Here is a 24,485-nt window from a genome sequence, read left to right on the forward strand (position 1 = left end):
TGCAAATAAATTAGCATGGCAATGGAAATTTTGCACATCTATTTAATTCATTTTTCTCCATAATTCAAGTACATGTTCATAGCACGGATAATGATCTAGAATTTGTTGAAATTTTCTAGCTCAGTTGATAAAAGATGATTCCAAAAATCACAAACATATTCTTCAATTGAGTTAATTACATTTATTAATATATATATATATATATATATATATTGTTACGAAAGTTGTACTGTGAGATTTGAAAGGATTTATTTAAATCATGTTTTTAAACTTGAGTTTAAGATGTATATCAATGTCTAATTAATCTAAGTAGAAAAATTTAGTTGTTGATAGAACAAATCATTATTTCCAACTTGACAAAGAAAAATTTAACATTTTCACTGGGAAGAAATGGCGGCTTAGAAACCGCAAGGAGGATAATAAAGACAAGAGGAGAGAAGAAAAAAATGGTGGTAGTGAATCGAGGGGATCGCTAATTGGGGGTGGTCGGGCGTGCGCGAAGTGGCGGCGAAGTAGATGTTGGAGTTGGATAGGGCGCGTACCTGACCCCAGCGGTCGAGGGAGACGATCGTCGGGAGATGATTGCCACAGGCGGTTGCCAGGACCACGAGAGGGCGGGATAGGGGAATGAGGGTGTTGTCGAGTAGGGAGATGATGTGCCTCCCCTCGTTCCATAAAGGAGTGCTGTTGAGGGTGGTAACCACGAAGCTAGAGGGTGCTGCGTTCCATCAGGCTGCTGTTGCTGCTGCTGTTGAACACTTAAAGCACTTGCTGCTGGTGATGTCAAAGCCAAATGTTCATACAGTCTTACTGGAGGAACTCCACAACGAACTAATTGCTGTTCCATTAACTCCATTGGATCTCTGTAACACAAAGTAACAATGATGTTGATTAGTTCAAAAATATTACTCATTTTTTTACTACATACATTAACTCTAGAATTTTAATTTTTTTATTTTTAAATAATTTTTTTTTTTTTACTCTCATCATTTAAATAGATTTTTAATATTGTATGTGAACTTAGAAAATTGTTTTTCTTTAAAATGGAAATATTGATTCATTTTCACTAATATTAGTTTCCATGGAATAAATCTTCAAATAGAATTGTCTGATGAAAAAATCATCAGCTTTTTTCACTTCTATTGATCTTCGTGAATTTTAAAAAATACTTGGTTATCAAAAAGAAATGCTTTGATTGCAGTGTTTGGAATTGAAATCTTTTTTTATAGTTTATGTGAATATCTATTCATGCTTATTGTTACCAATTTAAGAAAAAATATCAACGTGATGAAGCATAAATAATTTTTGCAATCACATTCTTACAAATCTTCTGTTGTTTTGCAAGTATCAATATCATTGTAGATCTTCGCAATTATACTAATTAGTAATTATTCGAATAAATTTTTTAATTCAATAAATTACAGAAATGATTGTCTTTTGACATTTGCAAATGTCAAAACTTCCGGAGTAAAGAAACGAGACAAACAGCGTGATGAATGATTTTCTCGTTGATTCGTATACGTGCAAGTAAGCTTAATTAGGGTCAATCGTTGGTACGATTGTGAATCGATTTCACGCTTGATTACAATCGACGGGAATATCCATGCTGACTGGCGAATTATTCCTCCTGAACCGAGAGTTAATCGCCGCGGGTAAGCGCGTCGTAATTAACGCGAGAAAGAGAGAGAGGGTCAAGGGAGAAATGAACATAAAGTGCATACGTATCTCTTTAATACGAGTCATTTCCTACTTTCTCAATGCTCACGTGAGTTCGTGTGTGGGCATTCATGTCTTTGCAAATGAAATCATTATATGCGTGCAAAAACTCTTGAAAAAATGAAATAACTCAAAGCATCAATTAGTCTATTCATCAATAATTCATTTTATTACTAAAAAAATAGAAAAAAAATTTCTAATGAAAAAAATAATGATTATTTTTTTTTTTGAAAAATAGAATAAATATTTTTTTAAGTAAATTTGATTCTACTCGACATGTAATCAGACGCTACTTTGAGTGATATAAAGCAGTAGAATTGAATAAAAAAATAAGGCAAAAACGAAAGAAGGAACAATGGATCGGGTGTGCCAACTTAACGCGTCTCGCTTACAACTCGGACGTGCTGCTTAGCATGTAACTCGATACCAATCTCCTTTACCCATATACCTTCCTCTCAATTCCTCTTGTGTGTCCCCTGCATATGCACTAACGCAATCTGAAGAGCATTGAGGTACTCACGGATACAAGCATTATAGGGTAAGAGTGTAAGAAACAGGAGAAAAAGGGAGAAAGAAGAGAGGAAGGAAGGGATTAGGGTTGGAGCCTGCGGCTAATCGCCGTTCACTCTTGGACGTGCCGGACCACACACCGTCGTGTCCACTGCTGTTCTTTCTCGCACGTTCTAGTGAAATATCACCAATGTCGAGCACCCAAACTCTATTAGCCGATCCATTGGCACCCAGCGCGTTACACCAATTGATTTCCCGTTTCTTGTGAGTGTGAGCTTTAGACCATTTCCTCTATCATTTCGGAGTAGACTAACATGTGGAAGACATAAAAAAACTTTACAGCAGTTTTTTTTCGAGGGAAAAAGTGTTTTGATAGAATTTTGATTGCTCTTTTAGAATTACTGAAATGAGAAAAAGTGATAGTAATATGAATAAAAGAATAACAGATGGTAAAATAAGTTTGTTATCTTGAAATACTAATCAATTTTTATTTTCAAAGACAAATTATCACTAATATTCAAATATAGAATACTCTTGAAAACAACTTTGAAAATGTACAGTCACTGAAATGACTTTAAGTAGACTAAATTCTTTCACTTAACACCTATAGTCAACAACTCAACTCTACTAAATAGGCTATAAGGCAACTTTATTTCCTACAAAGTAGAAAATGTTTTCAATTCCATCTTCATGACTGAAATAAAGTACTTTATGAATCGATAATAGCATAGCAGAGACTAAAAATAAAGTATTTTACAGCAACACTAAAGAATGAGACTATGAGGCCACTAAGTCAGTGTCGAACAATACACTGAACAAGGAATTTCTCTATTGCTAATAAATTTTATTAATTACAGATAAATCTCAATAATTACCATCTAACTTTATCTATCATGGATAAATCTTATTGACTGCAAACAAACGTGGATAAAAAATTTCAGAGAAGATTGAGAAAAATGAATGAACAGTTTGAAAAGAAAGGATAAATTAAAACCAAGTTTCACACTTTACACTTTGTATCTCCTAGTATCATCAAACCCAGTTGTACAAATTATAACACTAGTATCTCAAATGATGAGAATGCGAAGCGGAAATGACAAAGTGGTACCATAATCCGCCCCTCTGATGGAATAGTACATGTAGCCTTGAATTATTTCTTATCTTTTCATGAAGCTTCTTACATACAGAGGCACAAAAAATATCATAATTACAGTTATATTAAACCAATGATCAAGTGTTACCATCAGGATTTTCCTATTATTATCGACATCTATGTAAGTACATATTACTTGTTCATATTTTCTATATATAACCACACTAAGTGCCTAGATGTTCCTGTATATAATAATGTGACCCACAAATACTAATGTCTAGTAATAATGTGTAATAAATAGTATGTGATTCGACAACTTTACACATTTCCTCGCGATGGTTCATTTCGTGTACAGCAAACGTTCTAATTAGAAGCCGCACTACACGAGGTCGAGGCTTGGATGCCGCCTCTTGAGGCCGAGAAGCAAGAAGAACAGAACTCGATCATTAAAGCATCCACGACGTTTACAGCTCCTCCCACCTGAGTGTTGGCCGTGATACTGCGATCCATAAATACGAGTGTGTTAAAAAAATGGAAAAATATCTTCAAGATGTATAGAGTCCTTGATGTTGGAAATATGCATAATAAAAGGACCACTCTGGAAGGATGTGAGATTAAAAAGAGTATATTAACTGCGATAAAAGCTCCCATCGTGTGTGTCGCCTCATCATCGCATTTTCTTAACTCACGCGATGTTTCTTCTTGCACTACTGATCATCGATCGTCAAGATCAAGATGAGAGACAGTTTAAGCGGATATTATACGTGCAAAGTGAGCCGGCTCTTTCAGAGACTTTTTAGTAAGAGAGGCGGCTTTTCTTTTATCCAATTTTAAATAACTCGACGACATGGTCCACGCGAGGAACACCCCGTCGCTTCTCTTGATCAACCACTCACCTCCTAAATTACTCTGGATTCTTGTGGTTTCCAAAACATGCCAACGGATATATATAAATATCTGAAAAAAGAAAGTGCTCCTGGCGATCACTTTGTAATCTTCTTCTGCAGCTCTATAACTTGGGAATTCCTCTGAATGGATCATGGTATTTTCACCCTCCGGCTAGCTGACATAGGGTATATTAGCTAAGTGGTAGATAATAATAGATTACACCCTGCTGATGCCGGACCCCTGCTACATGCATGTGTCTCTCATATATATGTGCAGTTATAGACGATTATTAGGCTAATCATTGGATGAGATTGCATACAACAACAACTGACATGCAGAGAATAGAGAAGATAACACTTGTGTTAGAGAATCATTTGGGGTAACTGTATGTCGTTGAATAAGTGTAGGAAATGTTTGGTTTGTTGGATAAGCAGACCTGAAGATGTTGGTGGTTATGGTACGTTTATGTTATGTGGTTGTAAGACATGATAGAAATGACACAGCTTACAAAATGCTAATGGATGCTTTGATTTATTGGAGAGGTATCCTGTTGAACATGCAGGAAGATGTTTTGAAGAATATTTTTTTTATTATTTATTAAAAAACATTTTAATGTGCTCTGTGTATAAATCATTAACTTCTTGAGATGTAGGATGAATTTTTTATGACTTTTGAACAGAAAAAATTATTTTAAATTCTAATGTTCTCAAAACTGCATCACAGTCTTCATCATGAATATTCTAGTTATTTATTTAATTGTTTTGAAGTTTTTAATAAATTGAAGTTGATATTATGTTTATTTATTGCTAAGATATTAATTCCAGTAATTAATAAATAGTATTTATTGAAAAAATTGTATTGGAATGTTTGCAATGTGCTAAATAAATTAAAAAAAATATAATTGCAGACGTTTTTTTATGTGATGATAATCACAAAGTATTAAAGAAAATTACAGGAGAGTTTTCTGAACAATTAGAAAGCAAAGAACTTACTTCCAATGAATCTTAATAAACAATAATTTGAAGCTTATAGAACCACATATTTCTTCGTTATTATTTAATTGTCGAAAAAAGTAGGACTAAAAGCTCGTTAAAATTTTTTATCCTATTCAACAAAAACTCCAAGTACACGACAATATTTATATGCGTATAATTTTCAGACTTCTTACTAGCTTTTTTTTATCGTGAGACATAAAAGTCAAGAGTGGTACACTTGGTTCGATTAATGACTCTATACAAAATTGCAAAATAATGGAAAAGATAATGATGAAGAATAATATACAAGAGCCAAGTTATAGAGGAATGTCCTGATGGTCTCGATGAGCAAGAAGCTATATAAGAAATACGAGTTATGCCAAAGGATCAGAAAAAGATGACAAAGAAAAATGAAAAAGCAAGATGAGAGAATCAAAGAAGAGAAATGTGAAGAGAGGTGGATCAATTGTGGAGAAGGAGGGAGCGAGTGTAACGGCGAAGAAATTAATAGCCATAAAATATGAATAGAAATTAGCAGGTTCGGGGTGGCGTGACGCGTTTGCTCGCTCATTTCCTTTCGGCGCGTTGAAAAACAACAAAACAACAAAATATGGTCTGAGTCTGTAATTTACCCGGCTGCCGCCGACCGCGGCCACTCTCGGCGAATCAAGCAGTACATGATCATCTCTCATGAATGTGTGAGAGCAGCAGACCCTCTTACTTGGCTCACCTCGGGATTGCGCGTGTGCGCATTTAGAACAGGGCAAAATGTGATGCTCGAGAGAGTGAATAGGAACTGCCTTACCGTCGTCACACGGTAGGTATATTGATGGTAGGTAATGACTCGGTAATGATCATGACGCCTTCACCAGGGTTTCATCTCCACCAATCAGAGGTGTACATCCAACTTTTAAATATTTCATCTCATCCTGATCTTAATACCTTTGAAGAAATTTTCAAGACATTACTGGATTTCATTGAAATAATGCTCAGACTTAGGAATGAAATCCCACTTAAAACAGATTTAGACATTGGCTAAACCCACAACAACTGAGTCTTAAAATCATCTTGGATTTGATATTGCTTACAGATAATCCAAATTATAGAACATCAGTGTCGTTTAAAATTTATCTAAGCTGTTGATAACACTAAGCTTGCCAGAATAATGTTTACATAAAATCTTTAATATTATTACTATTTTGGAGTATTTTTGGAAATAGTCTAATGACTAGAGCCATTTAGATTGAAGCAGCAGGTGTTCAATCATTATTTTTTCTTTGTCAGATAAAATTTATGAATTTATCAAAATGATTATCAATTATCTACAATGATTTCTAATTCTTTTCTTGATACATTTATCTTTAGTTTAAAATATTTTTATGAACAGAAACCAATCGTTTAAAAATGCTCCAAAATGGATTGTCATCAAGAATATTTAAAGGCTAAAATTCCAACAGATTTACTAAACCCAAAAATGCAACGTAGCAAGTGTTGGATCCTTTGAAAAGAGCTAAGCGACCTTATCATTGCCAAGATTTCATTACATCCAGGATATATTTCCTCTTTTGTTCCCCTGTTTTTAAACCTCATTCACGGCCCCTTTGTTTTTGCGTTTTAAACGGCAGTTATTAGCTCTGTAGCCATGCAGCCTGCGGCTTATTCTCACTCATCCCCTTTTTCTCGCCCTAGAAATCGACCTGCAGCTTTAGCCGTGGGTCTCACAGTCTTAAAGCGGAGAAGAGGTAATGTGAAGCGCTAATGGGCCAGCGAAGACGAGCGAAACCTGAACGTGGTAGTGATGACGGTGATGGTGGTTGCATATATATCTGACTCTGTATTCTGGGATATTGGTAAGCCAGACTGAAAAGATAAAAAGGAAAGGAGAGAGAGGAAGAGAGAAATACACACCACTAAAGTGGGATCAGAGGGTCGGGGAGAGTCGAAAGGCGGCGGCGGTAATGACAGGCCGCCTGCTCTCGAAGCTAATATAGATGAATGCCTTGCCCTCCTTGCCCTCCGGTGCGAGAGGGTCTCTGGACGCGCTCCGTACGTGGATCAGCTACAAGACGTACTCGTGAAGAGAAGAAAGAAGCGAGAAACATGCTAAAAGCCAGATGAAGGTGAGGAAGAATTAGAGGAAGAAAAGGAATAGCAGAAGGGGTGCTACAGAAGGGAGTCTAAGGGAAATAAGAAGAAACAGGGAGGCCGGAGGGGCATCTATCTATCAGCGCCGGCGTGAAGTGGGCGGGTGCATGCGCGGTATTGCCGCAGAAGGCCGCTCTCTCATTAACTCGAATGCCGCCGCAAAGACCGCGGCAGTGCGCATGCTCCAAAGTTACGTGTTATCGGCCGCAGGTTGCTTCGAGTACCTTTCTCCCCTGTGTCCTCTTCTTCGCTTTGATGCTTCTACATAGAGGAATATCATCACGCCCGATAATTCGTACGTGCAGGACCGCGCCCCTGCCACGCTCAATATCATTCTCGTCGACTTGCGCGACACGTTCTCCTCCACCAGTCTCTCTCTCTGTCTCCTGCCGAGTTTACCCTTTCAGACTTATGCTCAATTTCATCAACTATATTCTAGAGTTGTGGAACTTTGGGAGGAAGGGACACAGCGAGAGAACGAAAATTAAAAACTTGCGTGAGCTCTGCAACTCATTTTTAGACCTGCTTATTTTTCGAGTTGTGTTGAGGTCAGAATATAATAAAGGACAGGTGTTGATTTGTAGGAGGAGGGCTTGAACGATGGGCGGGTTATATTTCGTCGAGAATCGCAGAATAGTCTCACGGAAAAGGGTTTTAACTTTCTCTCAGGCTTTTTTTTCATCACTAAAAAATCATTCCATTATGAAAAAACAAGCTATTCCACTTGGAATTATTATGGAATGTCTACATGTGTTGTAGATAATCTAAGAATGCACTTTGGTGCAGACAGCTGTTGACTTATTCCTAACGAATATATATATTTTTTTAATGTTTGTTATGTGTATATTATAATGTAGTAATATTCTGATTGAATATGAACTGCTCATATGAACTCACCTATCAAAGTCCGTGAGTCGAGACGAATCCCGGAAGCCTTTAGCAAACGGATTACTGTCAATCTTGAGCTTTGTAATCTAGAAAAAAATATTTATTACTTCAGGTAGGCGTCCAAGGTCATACGGTTAATAACAAATTTTGCATAGATTAAAAATAGCACTGCGTGATAGAGTTTTTGTGAGGTTTATCGTAATGACTTTTATGCTAATTAAATTTATAGTAAGAGTTGACTTTTATTTATGATAAACAGAATTACTAACAAAAAATTTTTTAATAATGTTGATAATCATTTGTTCTTAACGAACCAAAAGGCAGAAGTATTTTCTTTAAAAAATAATAATAGCAAACAAAGCCTAGGGTTAGAAGCTTTTATTGATTTTAATTGTTGATGATAATGAAAAAAGTTAATTAAAAATTACTAATGGTTTTGCATGAATACCTTGTTTTTATAGAAGATTTACAATTTGTAATACTTTGAGTAATAAATAATAAAAAAATCAGCTTAATAGAAATATAATCACGCAACATGATAGATTGGTTAAAATTTTTTTTAATAAAATGATTTAAAATACATGATGTACCTTCAACAAAACACCCCATAAACAGTTGCATGCATTTAATAACCGATCATTTATTTTTTATAGTTTATTTGAACGACTATACATAAAAAACACTTTGTCTTTTCTATGTAAAATTCCCTTAAATATTTAGATACTTTCGAGTCATTTTAATCTAAAAGAGAACAAATAAAAGACAATTACCAATTGATTTTGGTAGGCCGTGACAGCAGTAAAAATAGCTTCAGGAAAAATGAAGGTTTTATGTTCTTCTTTACTGAGATCTGTGATTCGATAATTTTTATCATCTTCTCTGCCTCGATATTTAACCAAATGTATCCTTGGCTGATACCGATGCATAGAGTTGAGTACAATCTGCAAAAAAAAAAAAACAAAATATGCCGGTATTAATTAAAAACGTTAATTAAAACACGGTTTGTTGGTCTCATATAGTGCTCACACATATCCTTGTAAATAATTAATTTATGGAAGCCATAAATTAAAAGAGTTAGACGTTGATGTATATATCAAAATCGTCTGCAATGGTGTTGGTATCGACGCATCATATCAATTCTTATCTTATAACTATCTGCACTTGCAGGACGTATATACAATGCATATGCATAAAACATTTATAAATACGTGTGTTCACATGTTGTATATATAATGCATCGATGTATTCAGACAGAGAATCAGCCTCGCGTGATCCAAATGAAAAGCAAGCACGCGCTTTTATAGTGAACACGCGATTGACCTGATAGTCAACTTATTTATGATCGATTTCCTGTCCTAAACGATGTGTGTGCTCGAGCATGCGAATCATCAGAGTGACGGATTTTTTGTGTCAACCCTCAGAATCATCAAATCATCACTCCAATTAACCCGTATGTATACATGCATATGATGTAGTCGTTTACGCTAAAAACATTATAGGCTATATGTTATTAGATACTATGAACTCAATACAATTTATCTATTATTCAGACTGTCGTTCAATTAAGTTTATTCTCGGAGTCTTGATCGATATTTAAAAGAACTCAATCCTTATATATTCTTTCAAACATATTTTTTAATAACATTCAGATTTCTCTTTTTTAAACAAAACAATAATAATAAATTAAAAACATTGTTGCATTTATCACTCATATTTAAAATGATTTTGTTTAAAATTTTATAAATTAGTTGTTATTTTATCACGCTGATTATTAATAATATAATTGTTTATTGTAAAGTTTGTAAATATAATTAAATGCAATAAATTAATTAAAAGGTCAAGTAGTTGTCAATATAAATCAAACGTAAGTTTTTCCAAAGTTTTTTGAATAAATTAAAAATATCTCAACTCATAATCTATTGTAAAGTCTAATTTTTAAAATGACTTCACTTTGATATCTTAATAAAAGGAAAAAAATTGTTATCTTTTAAAAGTTTTAATGATATTCAAAAATCTGTTTTACAGTAAATTATTTTAGATTTTTTTTCAATTTTAAAATGAATGATTTTTAGTTAAATAAGCTACAAATCATTGTCGTTGATCTTAAAAAAATCAAAATATGGAATTCCATTTAGAGAATTATAAATAAAAATAAGGAATGTTTCATATCATAAATCAGAAAGGAAAAAAAAGTGAACTTTTTCTATATCATACTTATACATATAGCTAATTTCCATAAGGGTTCGTTTGTCGTCAAATATTCAATACTTCATTTTCATCTAATGAATTTCAATTCAAATTTATTCCGATTGTAAATTTATATATTTTTGATTGTGTATGAAATTACGAATCATGATTTTTTTATTTTTATCCTACATATATTATGATTCTAACCACGATAATTATTAATGTCTGGTGAAAGCATCATAAATTATAGTGCCCAAAAAATTTTCTACACATTAATAAGTGCTATTCACAAAGTGTTGCTATCAACTTAAAACAAATATGGCATTCATGCAACATAAAACCAATGAACCTTAACCATATGGGTGGTCCATATTCACCTTACACTTGTGTTAAGTATAATCGACTTAAAATTCTCATGATCATTTACATGTATACACCAAGAAAAAAATTATCCCAGAAAACCACAATACTTTACAAATAAATTCCTACCAACATTATTCAACAATAAACTTCATTACTCCATAATTATTTAATGAAAAAGTTTATTTTGTTGTAATTAATTTTCATTTCCAGTGAATAATAATGTTGCATTATTCTGTATTTTATTTAAATTCTAACGAGTATCCTTTCGACGACAACAGCAGCTTGTTACATTTGATGAATGAAAGGTATTAATTCTCGAATCAATAGCCAGCATATGCTAGAGTTCTTTAATTTTCCAATCAATGACGATAAAAATGAAACAACTACAACTTGAAAAAGGGTATTATACATTTCCTATAAATAGTAAAAGTGACGATAATAAAGAAGCAGCGATGATGCAATGAAACTCATATCCGTTAAATGAATTCTCAAATCTATATTTGAATGACTCTTTATATGGGTAAGAATATTGCATTATAATATCGAGAAAATATTGGAGATAAATTTAATAAATGACTGAAGGAATAAAAAAAAGCAGAGTAATATATATTATCACTAATATAAAATATGATGGCGGCTGTGAGCATGTTCTCCGCAACTGTTGAAACTGTTTAACGACCCGCAGGTGGCCTGAAGCATCGGGGCCTCATACAACAGCCACCGTAGGGCTTACGTGTCTCACTTATACGTATCACAACTAGTTCTCTTTCTCACTTGGTAACTCATTTACATTTATACGTAGGTGAGAAGACGAAAGAAAGAAAGAAAATTCTTGGCATCTGATAAACCTGTCGTAGCTATCTTTAATTCGATGACTTACTTTATTCGTAAAAAAGCCCGGTGCATTTTTTCCCCTCAAATTCTTCTGAATCGGCTTTAGATATGAACGATAAATTTTTATCATAATCGTACAACGCGAGTGTACATCCGGTTCGCTTCTCCATTGTCATGGGCCCATGTATTACGAGCTACTATACAAGTTCAACATAAATTCCTTTGATTTCCTCTTCGAGGAGTTGAAGACCATTGAGCACTCTCTTCTATGCAAATATGTACGAGCCAACAAATATAGCTACTGGTAAGCAACCTGGAGAGGTAGTATATTTGACTCATAAATACCTTTGAGAAAATATAGGTGCTTACTATGGTTTGTTGGAGAAATAGTCAATTTGATTGAACTAGTGAGAAATTTATTGATTTTTTTTTCCATTTGTATTTTTAATTTATGTTTGAAATGTTCAAAGTAAATATGTAGATTTTTTTTAGTATTTCTTTGTAGAAATAAGTCATTGATGATTTTTAGAAATATTAAAAATCAATAAAGATGAGTAATTTTTTTAGAATCTTCAATCATATTAATTAGCTATTTTTAATAAGAAATAATAGTTGCAAAAGTCTGATTTAATAAACAAAATTTTAAAATATTATAAAAATAAAGGAATAAATTTAAAAAAGCATCTTTTTGTAGAAATAAACAATTCACCTTTTAATCCCTCTAAACAAAATTAATTTTATTTCAATGATTTAAATAAACTTTTATTACAAATATTTATTTGCATTAATTATTAGACAATTTAAAGGTCCATTTAGCAGGAAAATAACATAAAATATTCACAATTACTTGTCGCAAGTGAATTAAGGTATAATGATGTTTATCGATTGTTAGTTATTTACTTAGCTGGTTTATCTACCTCGCTAAATTTCCTTTCAAGACTTGTTTTCTAAGCCCATAGATTTACTCTGTCCATATTATGCTCAAACTGCCTCTTCGAATTACATAAAAATTCTCAATTTCCAGGTATTATACCATCAATAACTCCAAAGGATGAAAAACTAATTATCCAGTTTTTCATATTTCAATTTCTTCATACACTCATTAATAATATGCAAGATCGCTTTACTACGGGTCAAGAAATCGAATGAGTTCTCGTTATACTATGCCATATGCCTCCTGGAAACTCTCTCCTTCACTCGTATTTTCACTTGATATCTCTTCCTCTCTTCAGTATAGTAGCAGTATAGCATGATTTGCATGTGGCGATTTATCAAACAACGCGCCATCCATGTAATACACGTTGATAGCGGCATTACACGCGCGATTTATAACCACCCGGTCGTTCAATTTTTTCTCTTCTCTTTTATATTTTGTATTTTTTTAATCCATTCAGTCATTCGTCGTTTCTACACCGTCATCATCATGTTGAAGTGTATATAGTATAAGAAGTAACGGGTGCGTTTGCTGGTGTAGAGTTTAAATATCGATCCCGCTACTGGTTATGTAATTAGGCGCCGAGATCATGGTAAATATTTTTGAGGATTAGTCAAGGTTTATAATGCCTATACAGACTATACCTACATGGTTATGTATATGAATGTACGTATATACATATATTTTTCAGTACACCCAATGTCGATAATTAACGCAGCTAAACGACAAGCTACACGATTACTTGTCATTGATTTAATTAAATGACCACAACCGTCTTGAGAGTAAGTGAGATCACTTGAATCAGGTAAGCAAGTTATGAGAGAAAAAAAAATAGCTACATGAGAAAGGTGTTTACTTCATTGATTATAGCGCGCTACTTTTAAATTATCGTGCGTGCTAAGAACAATTTTACCGTTAATTTTATAAATTCATCAAGAAGGTGTCTTCATTTGTTGACGATGCATGCATGTACATTTAAGTGAATCTCAGATTAATGGTACAAGTGTACCAAATTTACATTTGGGTAAGATGTTTTCATCATACTGTATATTATAATGTCATGTTGATTACTTGGAATTTATTATCAACATTGAAAAGTCAAAAACTCACTTCCCAACACTTATAAATACTTATTCAGAGCTGTTGTTATCAGTTGGAGAATATTGATTTGTAAAATAATTTAAATAAAATGAAAGAAAATTGTAGTGGTGTTTGTTGATTAAATATTCAAGTCATTCAATTACTAGAGTTCTAAAGTCTTATTTAATTGATAAATAAAATAATTTAAATGGCGAAACACCAGTAAGGCAATGTAGACTTGAAGATATTTTTTATAAAGCTGACCAGTCTCTGATTACCAGCTTAATTTGTTTCGACTTGGAGCTCGTTTTCATTTCCAGCCAGTGTCTTAATTAAATCCAAAAATAGCTGGAAAACCTTTAAGCAGGAAGACTTGATATTGCAGTTAAAAAGGTATGATAACATAATAGAATACTCCAAAATTCTATTCTTGATGTCAGTTTTTTATTTTACTCTTCAACAATCCTCCTCTTTCCAGAAGCTGTCGAGAAAAACGACGTTTACCCTCGGCCTCTGCCAGGAAGCTTGTCACGACACGCTTGGCCGCACTCACTACACGCGTTCGTATCGTAGTGCTATCGTATTTACAAGCCTAACACAAGTTTCTACCGTGTATGTAAATCGATGAAGGAAGAAAAAAGCTAGAAAAGGAATAAAAGAAACCAAGTGAAATAATAAAGTGAAATGAATGCGACAAGAAAAAGCTCATAAGCTTCATTCAATCTGATTGTTACTTTATTTTAAATTTGTACCCTTGGAAATGTAACACCTCCCCATGATACTGCTCCAGGCATGAACCGTGAGAATACTTTTTCTCAAGCGTATATTCTCTTAATTTAACTATATATATACGCACGAGTAATACGAGAAGCCTTTGCTAAAGTGACAATGTATGAGTATAATATCAAAGTAGACATTCTTTTTCAACGATATTCCGAATAAAAGGTAACTTTTGTGTACTGCCTGATATGGAGACTGGAGAATGATCCTGTATCCGTGTCAGAGTGAGAAAAAATCAGACAGGTACCAACACTTTTATCCAAGCAGTTCCTTTTGGACCACCATGTAGTAGCTGCTCACAGATGGGGGTCTTATAATATCACGTCATACGAAACGATGAAATAGTGGCCATAGCTAAGGAATGTTCCCTCTACCACTTGAGTCGTCGACTTGAGTTGACTGGCATTGCGTGGCTCCAACTTGACTCGACTGCTTTTACCGGTGTGCCTTGGATTCTCTCTGTCTCACTTAGTTTCTCTCATACACTCCTACTGTCCTGACCCCTTGCTTTATTCGTACGCACACTTTGGTGGAAACACCATGATGTGGGTGTGAATCAACCCCATACACGTGTATGTAATAGTCTCCATCTCACATGTGTTTGTACATATTTAATGAGAATCTTATAAATGTGTACATAGGCAAGTTGGTGGAAAGAGAGAACGAAGAGGTTGAGGAAGAAAAGAGAAGAAAAGGGATATATATGAGAGAAGGAAAGCAGGCGTGGGCTACCCGTGATCATCATGACAAAAGCTTCGGGCAAACATTCGCTTAATTTATTAGCTTATAGGCACGCTGGGGTGTGACCCAACCACCTACGACACCTATCCAACTATATACACGCCTCGATCAAGAATATAACGGCTATAACGTTTACCGATATATTCTCGATCGTTTTCCGTATTAAAGATGCGCGTGAGCGTAAATAGTCATAAGCAGGTGAGAATAAAATTTTTAAGACCGGTTTAGGATATATAGACATAATATGTTGAAGAGAAGCTCGACATTAAATTGTCAGTTTTATGAATAAGTGCCGATCGCATTCACCAGCAAAAACTACACACATAGTTAGCACATCATGTAGAGGAGGAAAAAAATTGCGGAAGTGTCAAGATGTATAATGAAATGCACGATTGGCTTGTCATCAATTTCAAGTCGAAGGGAAAAAAGAAATAGATTATGAATTCTTGCTTTGTAAAAATACTGCGGACGTAGCTTTGATTATCTCTGATTTACCTGTCCATGTTTATCCATGTCATTGTTAGTAAGCTTCACTTTCTCAAATGAGACAACTTGTTTTCTCAGTTGTTCTCCGGTAAATGGTGAATCGGGATGAACATAAAGTCGAGCTGGCGCTGGAGGATCTGCTTTGCCTGCCACCAACCAAGAACTCCGGTGATATGCATATCGGTATCTTTTGTCATCAACGGGAACGATGTCCATTAAAACTGCGTAACGGCCGTCGGGTTTGAGATCACTAAAGGATACTCTGCATGTTGGGAACATTCGTCTGAAATTCAAAAATAACATGATTATTTTTGGTAAATATAATTTTATTTTAATCATTTCATGCTATTCCATTATTGTAATTGTAAGAAAAATAATGCTGTTTTCATAATTAACCGATATTTTAATAAAAGTAAATAATCAGTATAATTCTAAAGGTGAAACTATGACGTATAAATAAAATTAATCCTATCTCTTTTTTTATCTATTGATGTTAGAAATTTTGATCATAAAATTTACTTTATTTCAAAGAATTCAGTTATTTAATTTTAAGTTAAAGAAAATTCTTTTATAATTATAATTTTTTTTTTTTATTAAAAGCGAATGTCTTCCTTCAGGTAATTACTTTACTCTAAAAAAGAATCACATGCTCTACATGATTCATAACCACCTCCATCAACATATCTCACATCATCAGCTAGATAATTGCGGAAAATCCATTTTCATCTCTTAAAACCAATATGGCGAGGCAAGTCTTTCTTCCTTCAGATCAAAAATTTGGATTTTTAATATTCTTTAGTAACTAAAGAAATCTATAGGGTTTTTAAAAATCCTACCCCATTAGCAAGGTAGAACTATTCCATTGAATTTACTACCCCTTGACTAAACTATTTCACAGCTTTAAAAAAACCTTTTAATTCAATAGGATTAAAGTCAGTTTCCTTTTCCATTATTTAAATCAAAATATTGATAGGTAGTCATTTGTTACTAAAATTAAATCACTCAAAAATCATTCAAACAAAAATTACAAGTTTTGCCACACGGCATAATATTTACCAACAATGTGACAGCCTTAAAATAATCCTTAAAAATGTTTCATGTTTTTTGTACTTAAATATATACCCAAAGACGTGACGAATTGTCAGTATTTTAAACACCTAATTCATTCGCACTCACGAACGGAGAGCATATGGTTAGCACAATCAGTGTTACGAAAAGTAAGGACATTTAAAACGAGATAGAATAGGTTAAAATGACATCAGTTAAGGAATGATGGTTTCCCCTGCATAGTGTGACACACGTTTAGAAATCGAACAATTGTCTCTCATGGATATGGGTTAGATAAATACGGACCATGTCACTGGCGCGATACTTGACAACAACATGGGTGACAACGTCAGGGCAAGTCTCCTGGGGTGCTAAGCAACGTAACAGCAGTAACCCTGCGTTTAGTCTCTCGAGAAAACGTACAGATAGAAACCTGCAGCGAATCGCTTGGGACAGACCTAAAGACCGAGTGACAAGTTGGCCGAGGCCTTGAGAAAAACAGCAAGGGGTATGACGAGTTCGAGGACGCATGCCAGGACACCTGCTAACTCTAACATTCCTATCTGAAAGAGATCACACTTGGAAAGTTGTTGCTTGCAAATTGTCATAATTTTTTAATCTGTAAGTATCTTTAAAAATATCATATATTATATATTGGAGATGACATGTGGAAGATTGGAGCAAAATAAAACATTAAAAGCTCAACTGTTTCTTTTTTTATTCTAGAAGTTGATGAAATGCTAAGAGTTTAATAGAAATTTTTTTTTTAATTGTTAAGTAAATGAAACTAAATATAAACATAAACAACACAAAAAATTGATAAATAAAGAAATAAATAAATTTAATTAGATGAAAAAAAATTATAAAAACAAATTATCTCAAGTATTATAGAAATAATTATGGTAATAAAAATTACTTCGTTTTACTAAATTAATGTACAGAAGCTAGAATTTGATGTATATTTTTTTGTTTGATTTATGAAGACTCAAAATAATAGTTAAATATTGGCTGTAGACTGAAGCTTAGTAGGAATGAATTGAAAATAACGATTGTAAAAAATAGATAATAATGATACGGTTGGGAGAAATATAGAAAAATATATTGCACAGCAATACTTTAATAAAAGTTATATAATACCGAGTTACATATAATTTCATATTTATGGATATAACTAAAATGAATGTTTCCCGCAGCTTCATTCGCGTGAAGGAATTGACACCTTCACCATTCAGCTATTTTCATAATTTATAAATCTCGTGGGATTACTAGAAACCTTTTGTATAGGCGAGAAAAATGTTAATTTTAGTAAAAATAATATATATATTTCCTTTGAATGGACACACGGAAATAATTCCTCATCTTAAATAAATATTATTTTTAAAATAGCATTTTATGATTATATCAAGAGAATATCAAATTTATTTTGCACTAAAATCTTTTACTCTAATATTTTTTTTTAATTTGTTAATAATCATCAAACTCAAAGAAAAAGCTCTAATGAATTAATAAATAATTTCAATTTGAAAAAATGATTAAATTAAAATTCTGCTCTATAGTGATTTCAAATTAATTATTGTAAGTAAAAAAGAATTATTAAATACTAGAAAAATTTTTGGAATACATTTTTTAAAACAAAATTTACTTCAAAATTATAATACTATTTTTGTGACACAAAAATCCATGAAAAAAATTGATTTGAACTTGTCGTTATATAAAATACCTCTTGACTTGATAACATATCTAACGGTAGCTCTAAAAGTCAACAATCTATTATTTATTCTGCAGATATTTTTGAAAATAAATGATTAAAGTACAAAGGCTATGCAAACAGAAGAAAAATAAGCACAGCTGAAAACGAGTTAATTCATCCACATCTAATAACCGAATACGAAGCAAGATCCAAATAGTGGAACTTTTTAGCTTTTCTAGAAAGATTTAAATGAGTCGGTTGGCCACATTAAACCAGCTCATCCAAGTCGATGTCACCGATCTAATTATCCTGCTCTTTCGTTCTTGGTAAATTATCAGTCTCCCCTAGAGAATGTGCAGATTGTGAGACAGTGAAAAAGCCACCCTCTTGGCATTGACTCCAGCCTGTACTTTGGTTCTCTGGAGACATTTTGGAGACGAAAGGTTAATGGTAGGTCGAATAGAGTAATCATGAGCTCAAGTGAGATATGGGATTGAGTAAAACCAGAAGCAGACATCGACATTGAAAACATTTGTGTCTACATATTTTCTTTTCGACTGTTATTTGCTCAACTATAATGACTTTGCAGTAGCTAAGCCAGGTGGTGTCACTATATAATAATTATAAGCGTTGATCGTATATTATACCTGGCGACGGCAGACGGGCTGCACGATTCACTACTATATACTGCCTTTTATTGCTTTGTAGATTGCCTGTGTGTTTTCATCATAGCTACTGTATGTCTAACTTTGAAACAACATATCTACACATGTGTACAACTGGCCCAACACTTCCTCTTCTCCTCTCCTCTCCTTATTCTCACATCCAACGTTTATAATGTAGGTTGCCAGCAACGTTGATGAAGGGTTCGCGTGACGAGTATACTCTATATCCACTGCATCCTGTCTCTCCTGAACTGCTCGTTCGCACCTACTCACCTCCATCTCCTAAGCATACCCATTCTTTCTCTTTCCTTCGTTTCTTATGATTCGTTGTTCAAAGCACTGTACTTTTAATTTCTTGATCTGATCAACCTTCTTAATGAGGGCCACAAATATCACCAGTTACGATTCGTGATGGAGAATTAGGACTACTGCAAATTCATAGCAGCTGGTGACAGTAAATTCTAGAAATTATTTTTTCAGTTCATTATCTCTGGACTAGTGAATAGGTATAATCATTCTGAAATTATCTCGATTGTGTGAAGTATCTTTCTGAAGCCATCTTTTATGTAAAAAAAATTTTATGCTCTGATGTTTGAATTATTTACTCAGTAAAAACAGTAGTTATATTAATGAAACTCAATCCTAAACCTACACTTAAAAAAATTAGTTTTAACAAAGCAATATTATATTTTTTAAGCTTCGATAATTTGGTGTGTTGATTAAAAAAAAAGTTACCAAAGTAATGTTAACATTAAATATATTTAGAATATTCAAATAAAAAAAAATCCTGATATTTTTTTGCTCCCAAATTTATTCAAATGAGCATCGTACCTTAAAAATTAATTTCCAGTTATTATGAATAATTTTTTTCACTGATTCTTATCGATAAAACGCATAAAATATTTTTTACTCATGTAGCAGTTGTTTGACCACTTGTCGAAAAGGTCAGAAACTGGAACAGAGTCAGAAATTGGGCCATTTATCTTAAGTGCTGGTAGAAAAAATGATTACCCATGTCTGCTACAGATATATATTTTGAAACATTTATATCCATACAAATTTTCAGCTTTTCCAGATGGAATAACGTGGGAAAACATGATCTAGAACACGGTAATAAAAGAAAAGAGACTCCCTGTTGTGACTTACAATCCTACCTGATTGGTCTGAATATTTTTTCTGTTGTATGCATATTTTTCACTCTTAACGATACCATTTTTCCTCGTGCTGACATTTAATATGCAGCCAAGACGAATTGATCCCCGTTTATTTGAACAAACAGAATTGAAAGAAATTTCATGCTTTATCAGAGTTATAATATTCATCTTTAAAGTCCGTCATCATCGTCATAGTCATCACCACTATCAACACCATCATCATCAACTAACTGAATATCATCTATTGTGTATATAGAAACATCAAGTTGATATTGCTTTTGAACGTACCACCCATTTCTTGTACACGCGTCAAGACATAATTAATCATCCTAATGACTCAGTGTAATCGAAAGGAAGCGACGAAATTTCATCAGACTCCTTTTATCCTGACCAAATGACTTTATCAAAGATAAACACGCGAATAAGTTTATAATCAAGATTAAGTTATTTTAATAAAAAGAAACAAAAAAGCAAGTTGAGTGAATTTATAATTGTCGATAGAAATCGAGATTGGCTGAAGAATAAATGTATTTTCAAGGTTTTGCATGGTCATTCTTATTCGTGCAATATTCTGCCCTTAGTCTTTTGTAACAGATATATACTCATGTAGAACACACGGTGAGCACGAATATCTCATAAGTCCGGCGTGGTCACGCATCCCAAGACCAGCGGAAAAGCCTGCAGCTGCGACGACCCCGGTACTTTATTAGCATAGCCTATAAAATTGGACACCGTTTTGCTTCGCAAGCTTTACGATCGCGCATCGCGTAAATTATTATTATTTTTTTTGTTTAATTTCCCTTGATAACTTGTTAAAGCGCGTCAGATGGTATGAGAATGCTTATTAATTCCCCCAGCCATCATAGCTATATATTTTGCCAGAATTCTTTTTTCCTTTCGTCAATTATTATCTCAAAAATAAACATAATCAAAATAACATATATCACGACAATGGAATAAACTCACCTGCCGGTTTTCGTGATGATCATCTCCGTGCCAAGTTCATTGAACTTGTCCCAGAGTTCTTTGGTCTCAAGATGACACTCAACGCTCCTCAACTCATCTGAGTTGCAGGTGGTTCTTCGGTGTTGTGATTGTTTCCTTTTGGTGTCATTACCACTACTATATTTATTATTTGGAAGCTCATTAGAACCAAGTGGACCATCATCTACACTACTACATTCTTCAACATCCACATCAACTTCTTCATCTTCACCATTGGCAGACTTTTCAGTTCCCTCACTTTCTATTTCTCCAACTCCTTCATCAATTTCGTCATCTTCCTCATCATCCAATAGTGCATTGCCAGTAACTACAGTAGCTGTTGCGACAATGTTTACTGGTGATGATCTCAGAACATCTGGAAAAATTAGATGATTTGAATTATTCAGTTAATTAAGGTAACCAGCAGGAAAGAAGTATTATAAGACATTGCTAATTGCTTATGATATTATACATGTTTGTTGACTCGCATAGTTTTACGGTAGTAATTGATGAAAATATCACTTAAATTATACACAAGTAAAAACATGAAAGTTCACCAGATAACGTATTCGTTATTGTTGTTATTAAATGACATTAAATTTAAGCTGTACTCAATTAGTGTTATATAATAATAAGTAGAACCATGCTACATTATTAGTTAATTATATTTCCTGTGATAATATCACACATAGTAAACATATGTATTCAGAGTTGGTGAAAACTTGTAAAAATGTGAATTTATATTATTTTATTTATGTGTAAATAGGTTTAAGTGCATATTCATAATTAACGATAACAATAATTTACAATTCTAAGAATAGGAACGATAGTGTTGAATGTGTTAAAAATTTTTTCTAAGAAAAATCAGAGAATCGTAACTTTAATTAAAACTTGGAGAATAATAAGTTCATTTAACTCTATCAAAATATTAATCTGAGATGACATAGATTAGTGATGATAATTGTCAATAATGAAATGTTTATAAACAACAGAACGTGTATTTTACATAATGCATTTGACGTACAAATGATGTCATTCTCTTCATTCATGTAATGTATTTTTAATTTTATAATTGTTTTGCTGACTTAATTATTAACTTCTTTAAATAACTGAACATTATTTCAAAATATTTTTACTGAAATATTGGGAATATTATTCTAAAAAAAATATTTTACTTTTACTTCAACCAATGATAAAAAATTTATTATTTCTCTTTCAATTTAGTTAATTGAATAAAAACAAATTCTATTATTAAATTAAATTGTCCTTAACAAATAATTTCTTAATGTTATATTAATTAATACTCTGACTGCTTTAATATAAAAATAAATTTCCTATAAAAAAGAAGAATTTATCATTATATTTTATTTTGATGATCAATTTATATAAGCACAGTCCACCATTTTCTAAAATTATTTTTCCTAACATGGAAATTTCTTCAATTATCCAAACATGATTACACATAAATTATTAAAATAAAATTTTCTTTGTGTCTGTATAAAAATATACCAACACAATAAAATTCCAATCACTTCAATTACAAATCAAAAAATAAACTTTACCAATTCTCTACTTTCCTTTTCCATGGTATTAATTAGTTACAACTTGTACCATCACTCCATAAATTCGCATCTTTTTCTTTACACTTTCAGAGGATATTAACTATCAAAAAACTGGTTTTACGCTATTAATAATTGACACTGACAACTGTCCACGGTCTTCATAACGAACTTGTCGGTGTATCAGGGATCGTATTACCAGAAACGAGTTAGCAACACTTACGTGCGTAGGATGTGCTTATTACAAGTAAAAAAAAAATTATTTATTCACGAATTAGCATGACGATTAATTGTAATTATCGTAATAGCAACATTTAACCTATTCCATAGTTAATAATTTAACTCAAACTTAGCACTTATTGTTTACCTAATTGCTTTACAAATGCTAAACAATCGAATCAACATAACTCGATCTCACCTTTCTAAAAAGGATTACCAATTACTCTGTTTACGACACAAAATAGTACACTTATCATAGATGATCAAATGCAAAACCTTTCACGCAAACGAACGATTATTACAATCCTCGTTGAATAAATGCCATAGTTTCCCATTGCCTACACTCTTGCTGCTGTCTAGACACATTATGACACGTGCAGAATAGTTGGTTGGTAGGTGTTGTTAAAGTTTAAATTTTACGGAGAAAATAAATTCTATAAACATATTTTCCGGTAATGTACTGCATAATTTTGATACTAAATGACGCATAATTATGTTGTATTTCTCTCGTTAAGGGTGGTGCAAAGATACTTATGACTTGGTAAGTGTGTGAGCCAACATGTCCACGATTGGAATAGCCCTCACACGTTGACGTGAGTTATGCAAACTATTTACCTATCTCGCGCAAACTCGCTGTTGAGGATTTACGTCCATGATTAATTCGGCCACCGGCGTTTCGAGTTCTCCACGCAGAAATAATCACTGATTTACGGTCATTCATTACGAATAAATAACTCCGTACTCTTTTACTTATAGTCCAGTCATATTAAGTTTTAAATCAGGAAATCTAGAAATGGATAAAATTTTAATAGAATATTTGTAGGGGATGTAGAATCAGTTTCCCCTAAAAAAAAGTGAGCTCCGACACCGGGCAAGGGTTGAAATCACCCTTTAAACGCTTTTTAATGCATTTTTTCACGTTTGTTCTCATTTTTTTCGAGAACTATAATAAATATGAAAAAATGTTTCAAACAAATGTTGTAGCGGCTACGTTTTTACAAAAAAAAGTCCGCATCTTCGCAACCTTACCTGTAACAGGTAAAAAGTTATCGACCTCTAAAGGTTGGAAAAATTCAAACCGGTGAAAATATTGAACACCCTTGGCGTACGATACTGCTGTGAGAGAGACAGAGCGATACGTTCGCGCTTGTCACTCTCATTGCATATTTTCGGGCCTAAACGCATGCATGTTAAACTCCGCCCTTTGAGGAAACAAAAAGAGAAAATACATGAAGTCAATGAGTTAGAAAAAGAGAGCCTTATTGACTGATTTTAGGCTTCTCCGGAAATATCTGACGCACAAGGTCAGTGTTTTCCTTTTCAATACATTCTCAAGTTTTAAATGTATTGACTTTTATTTCAATTAAGTTGGAATTAAAATGTTCCAAGCCAAATAATAATAAATAAATAAATTAATTAATTAATATTATATAATTAATAGAATATGATATATTTATTGTGATTATAATTACAAACGGTTATTTCAATGGTCAATAAAAGAACTATTTGAGCGTAAAATTTATTTAATTTAAAAATTAAGTATAAAAT

At 33.0% G+C, this 24,485-nt stretch overlaps 1 protein-coding gene across 1 annotated transcript in view; it reads right to left on the minus strand.

Annotated features, from left to right (window-relative positions):
• Positions 1-252: 252 nt before the first annotated feature.
• Positions 253-24,485, minus strand: part of LOC118070914 (T-box transcription factor TBX20-like) — a 29,641-nt gene continuing 5,408 nt past the window's right edge. The window contains exons 2-6 of the mRNA XM_035089787.1: positions 21,142-21,535; positions 15,629-15,902; positions 8,985-9,155; positions 8,224-8,300; positions 253-863 (exon numbers count right to left, since the gene is read on the minus strand). Of these exons, the coding sequence (XP_034945678.1) occupies positions 473-863; positions 8,224-8,300; positions 8,985-9,155; positions 15,629-15,902; positions 21,142-21,535 (1,307 nt within the window). The 3' untranslated portion in view covers positions 253-472. The remainder of the gene's footprint in view (positions 864-8,223; positions 8,301-8,984; positions 9,156-15,628; positions 15,903-21,141; positions 21,536-24,485) is intronic.

This window comes from Chelonus insularis, unplaced genomic scaffold (assembly GCF_013357705.1).
Source record: "Chelonus insularis isolate UGA/USDA-ARS -01 unplaced genomic scaffold, ASM1335770v1 contig_70_pilon, whole genome shotgun sequence".
Lineage (NCBI taxonomy): Eukaryota > Metazoa > Arthropoda > Insecta > Hymenoptera > Braconidae > Chelonus > Chelonus insularis.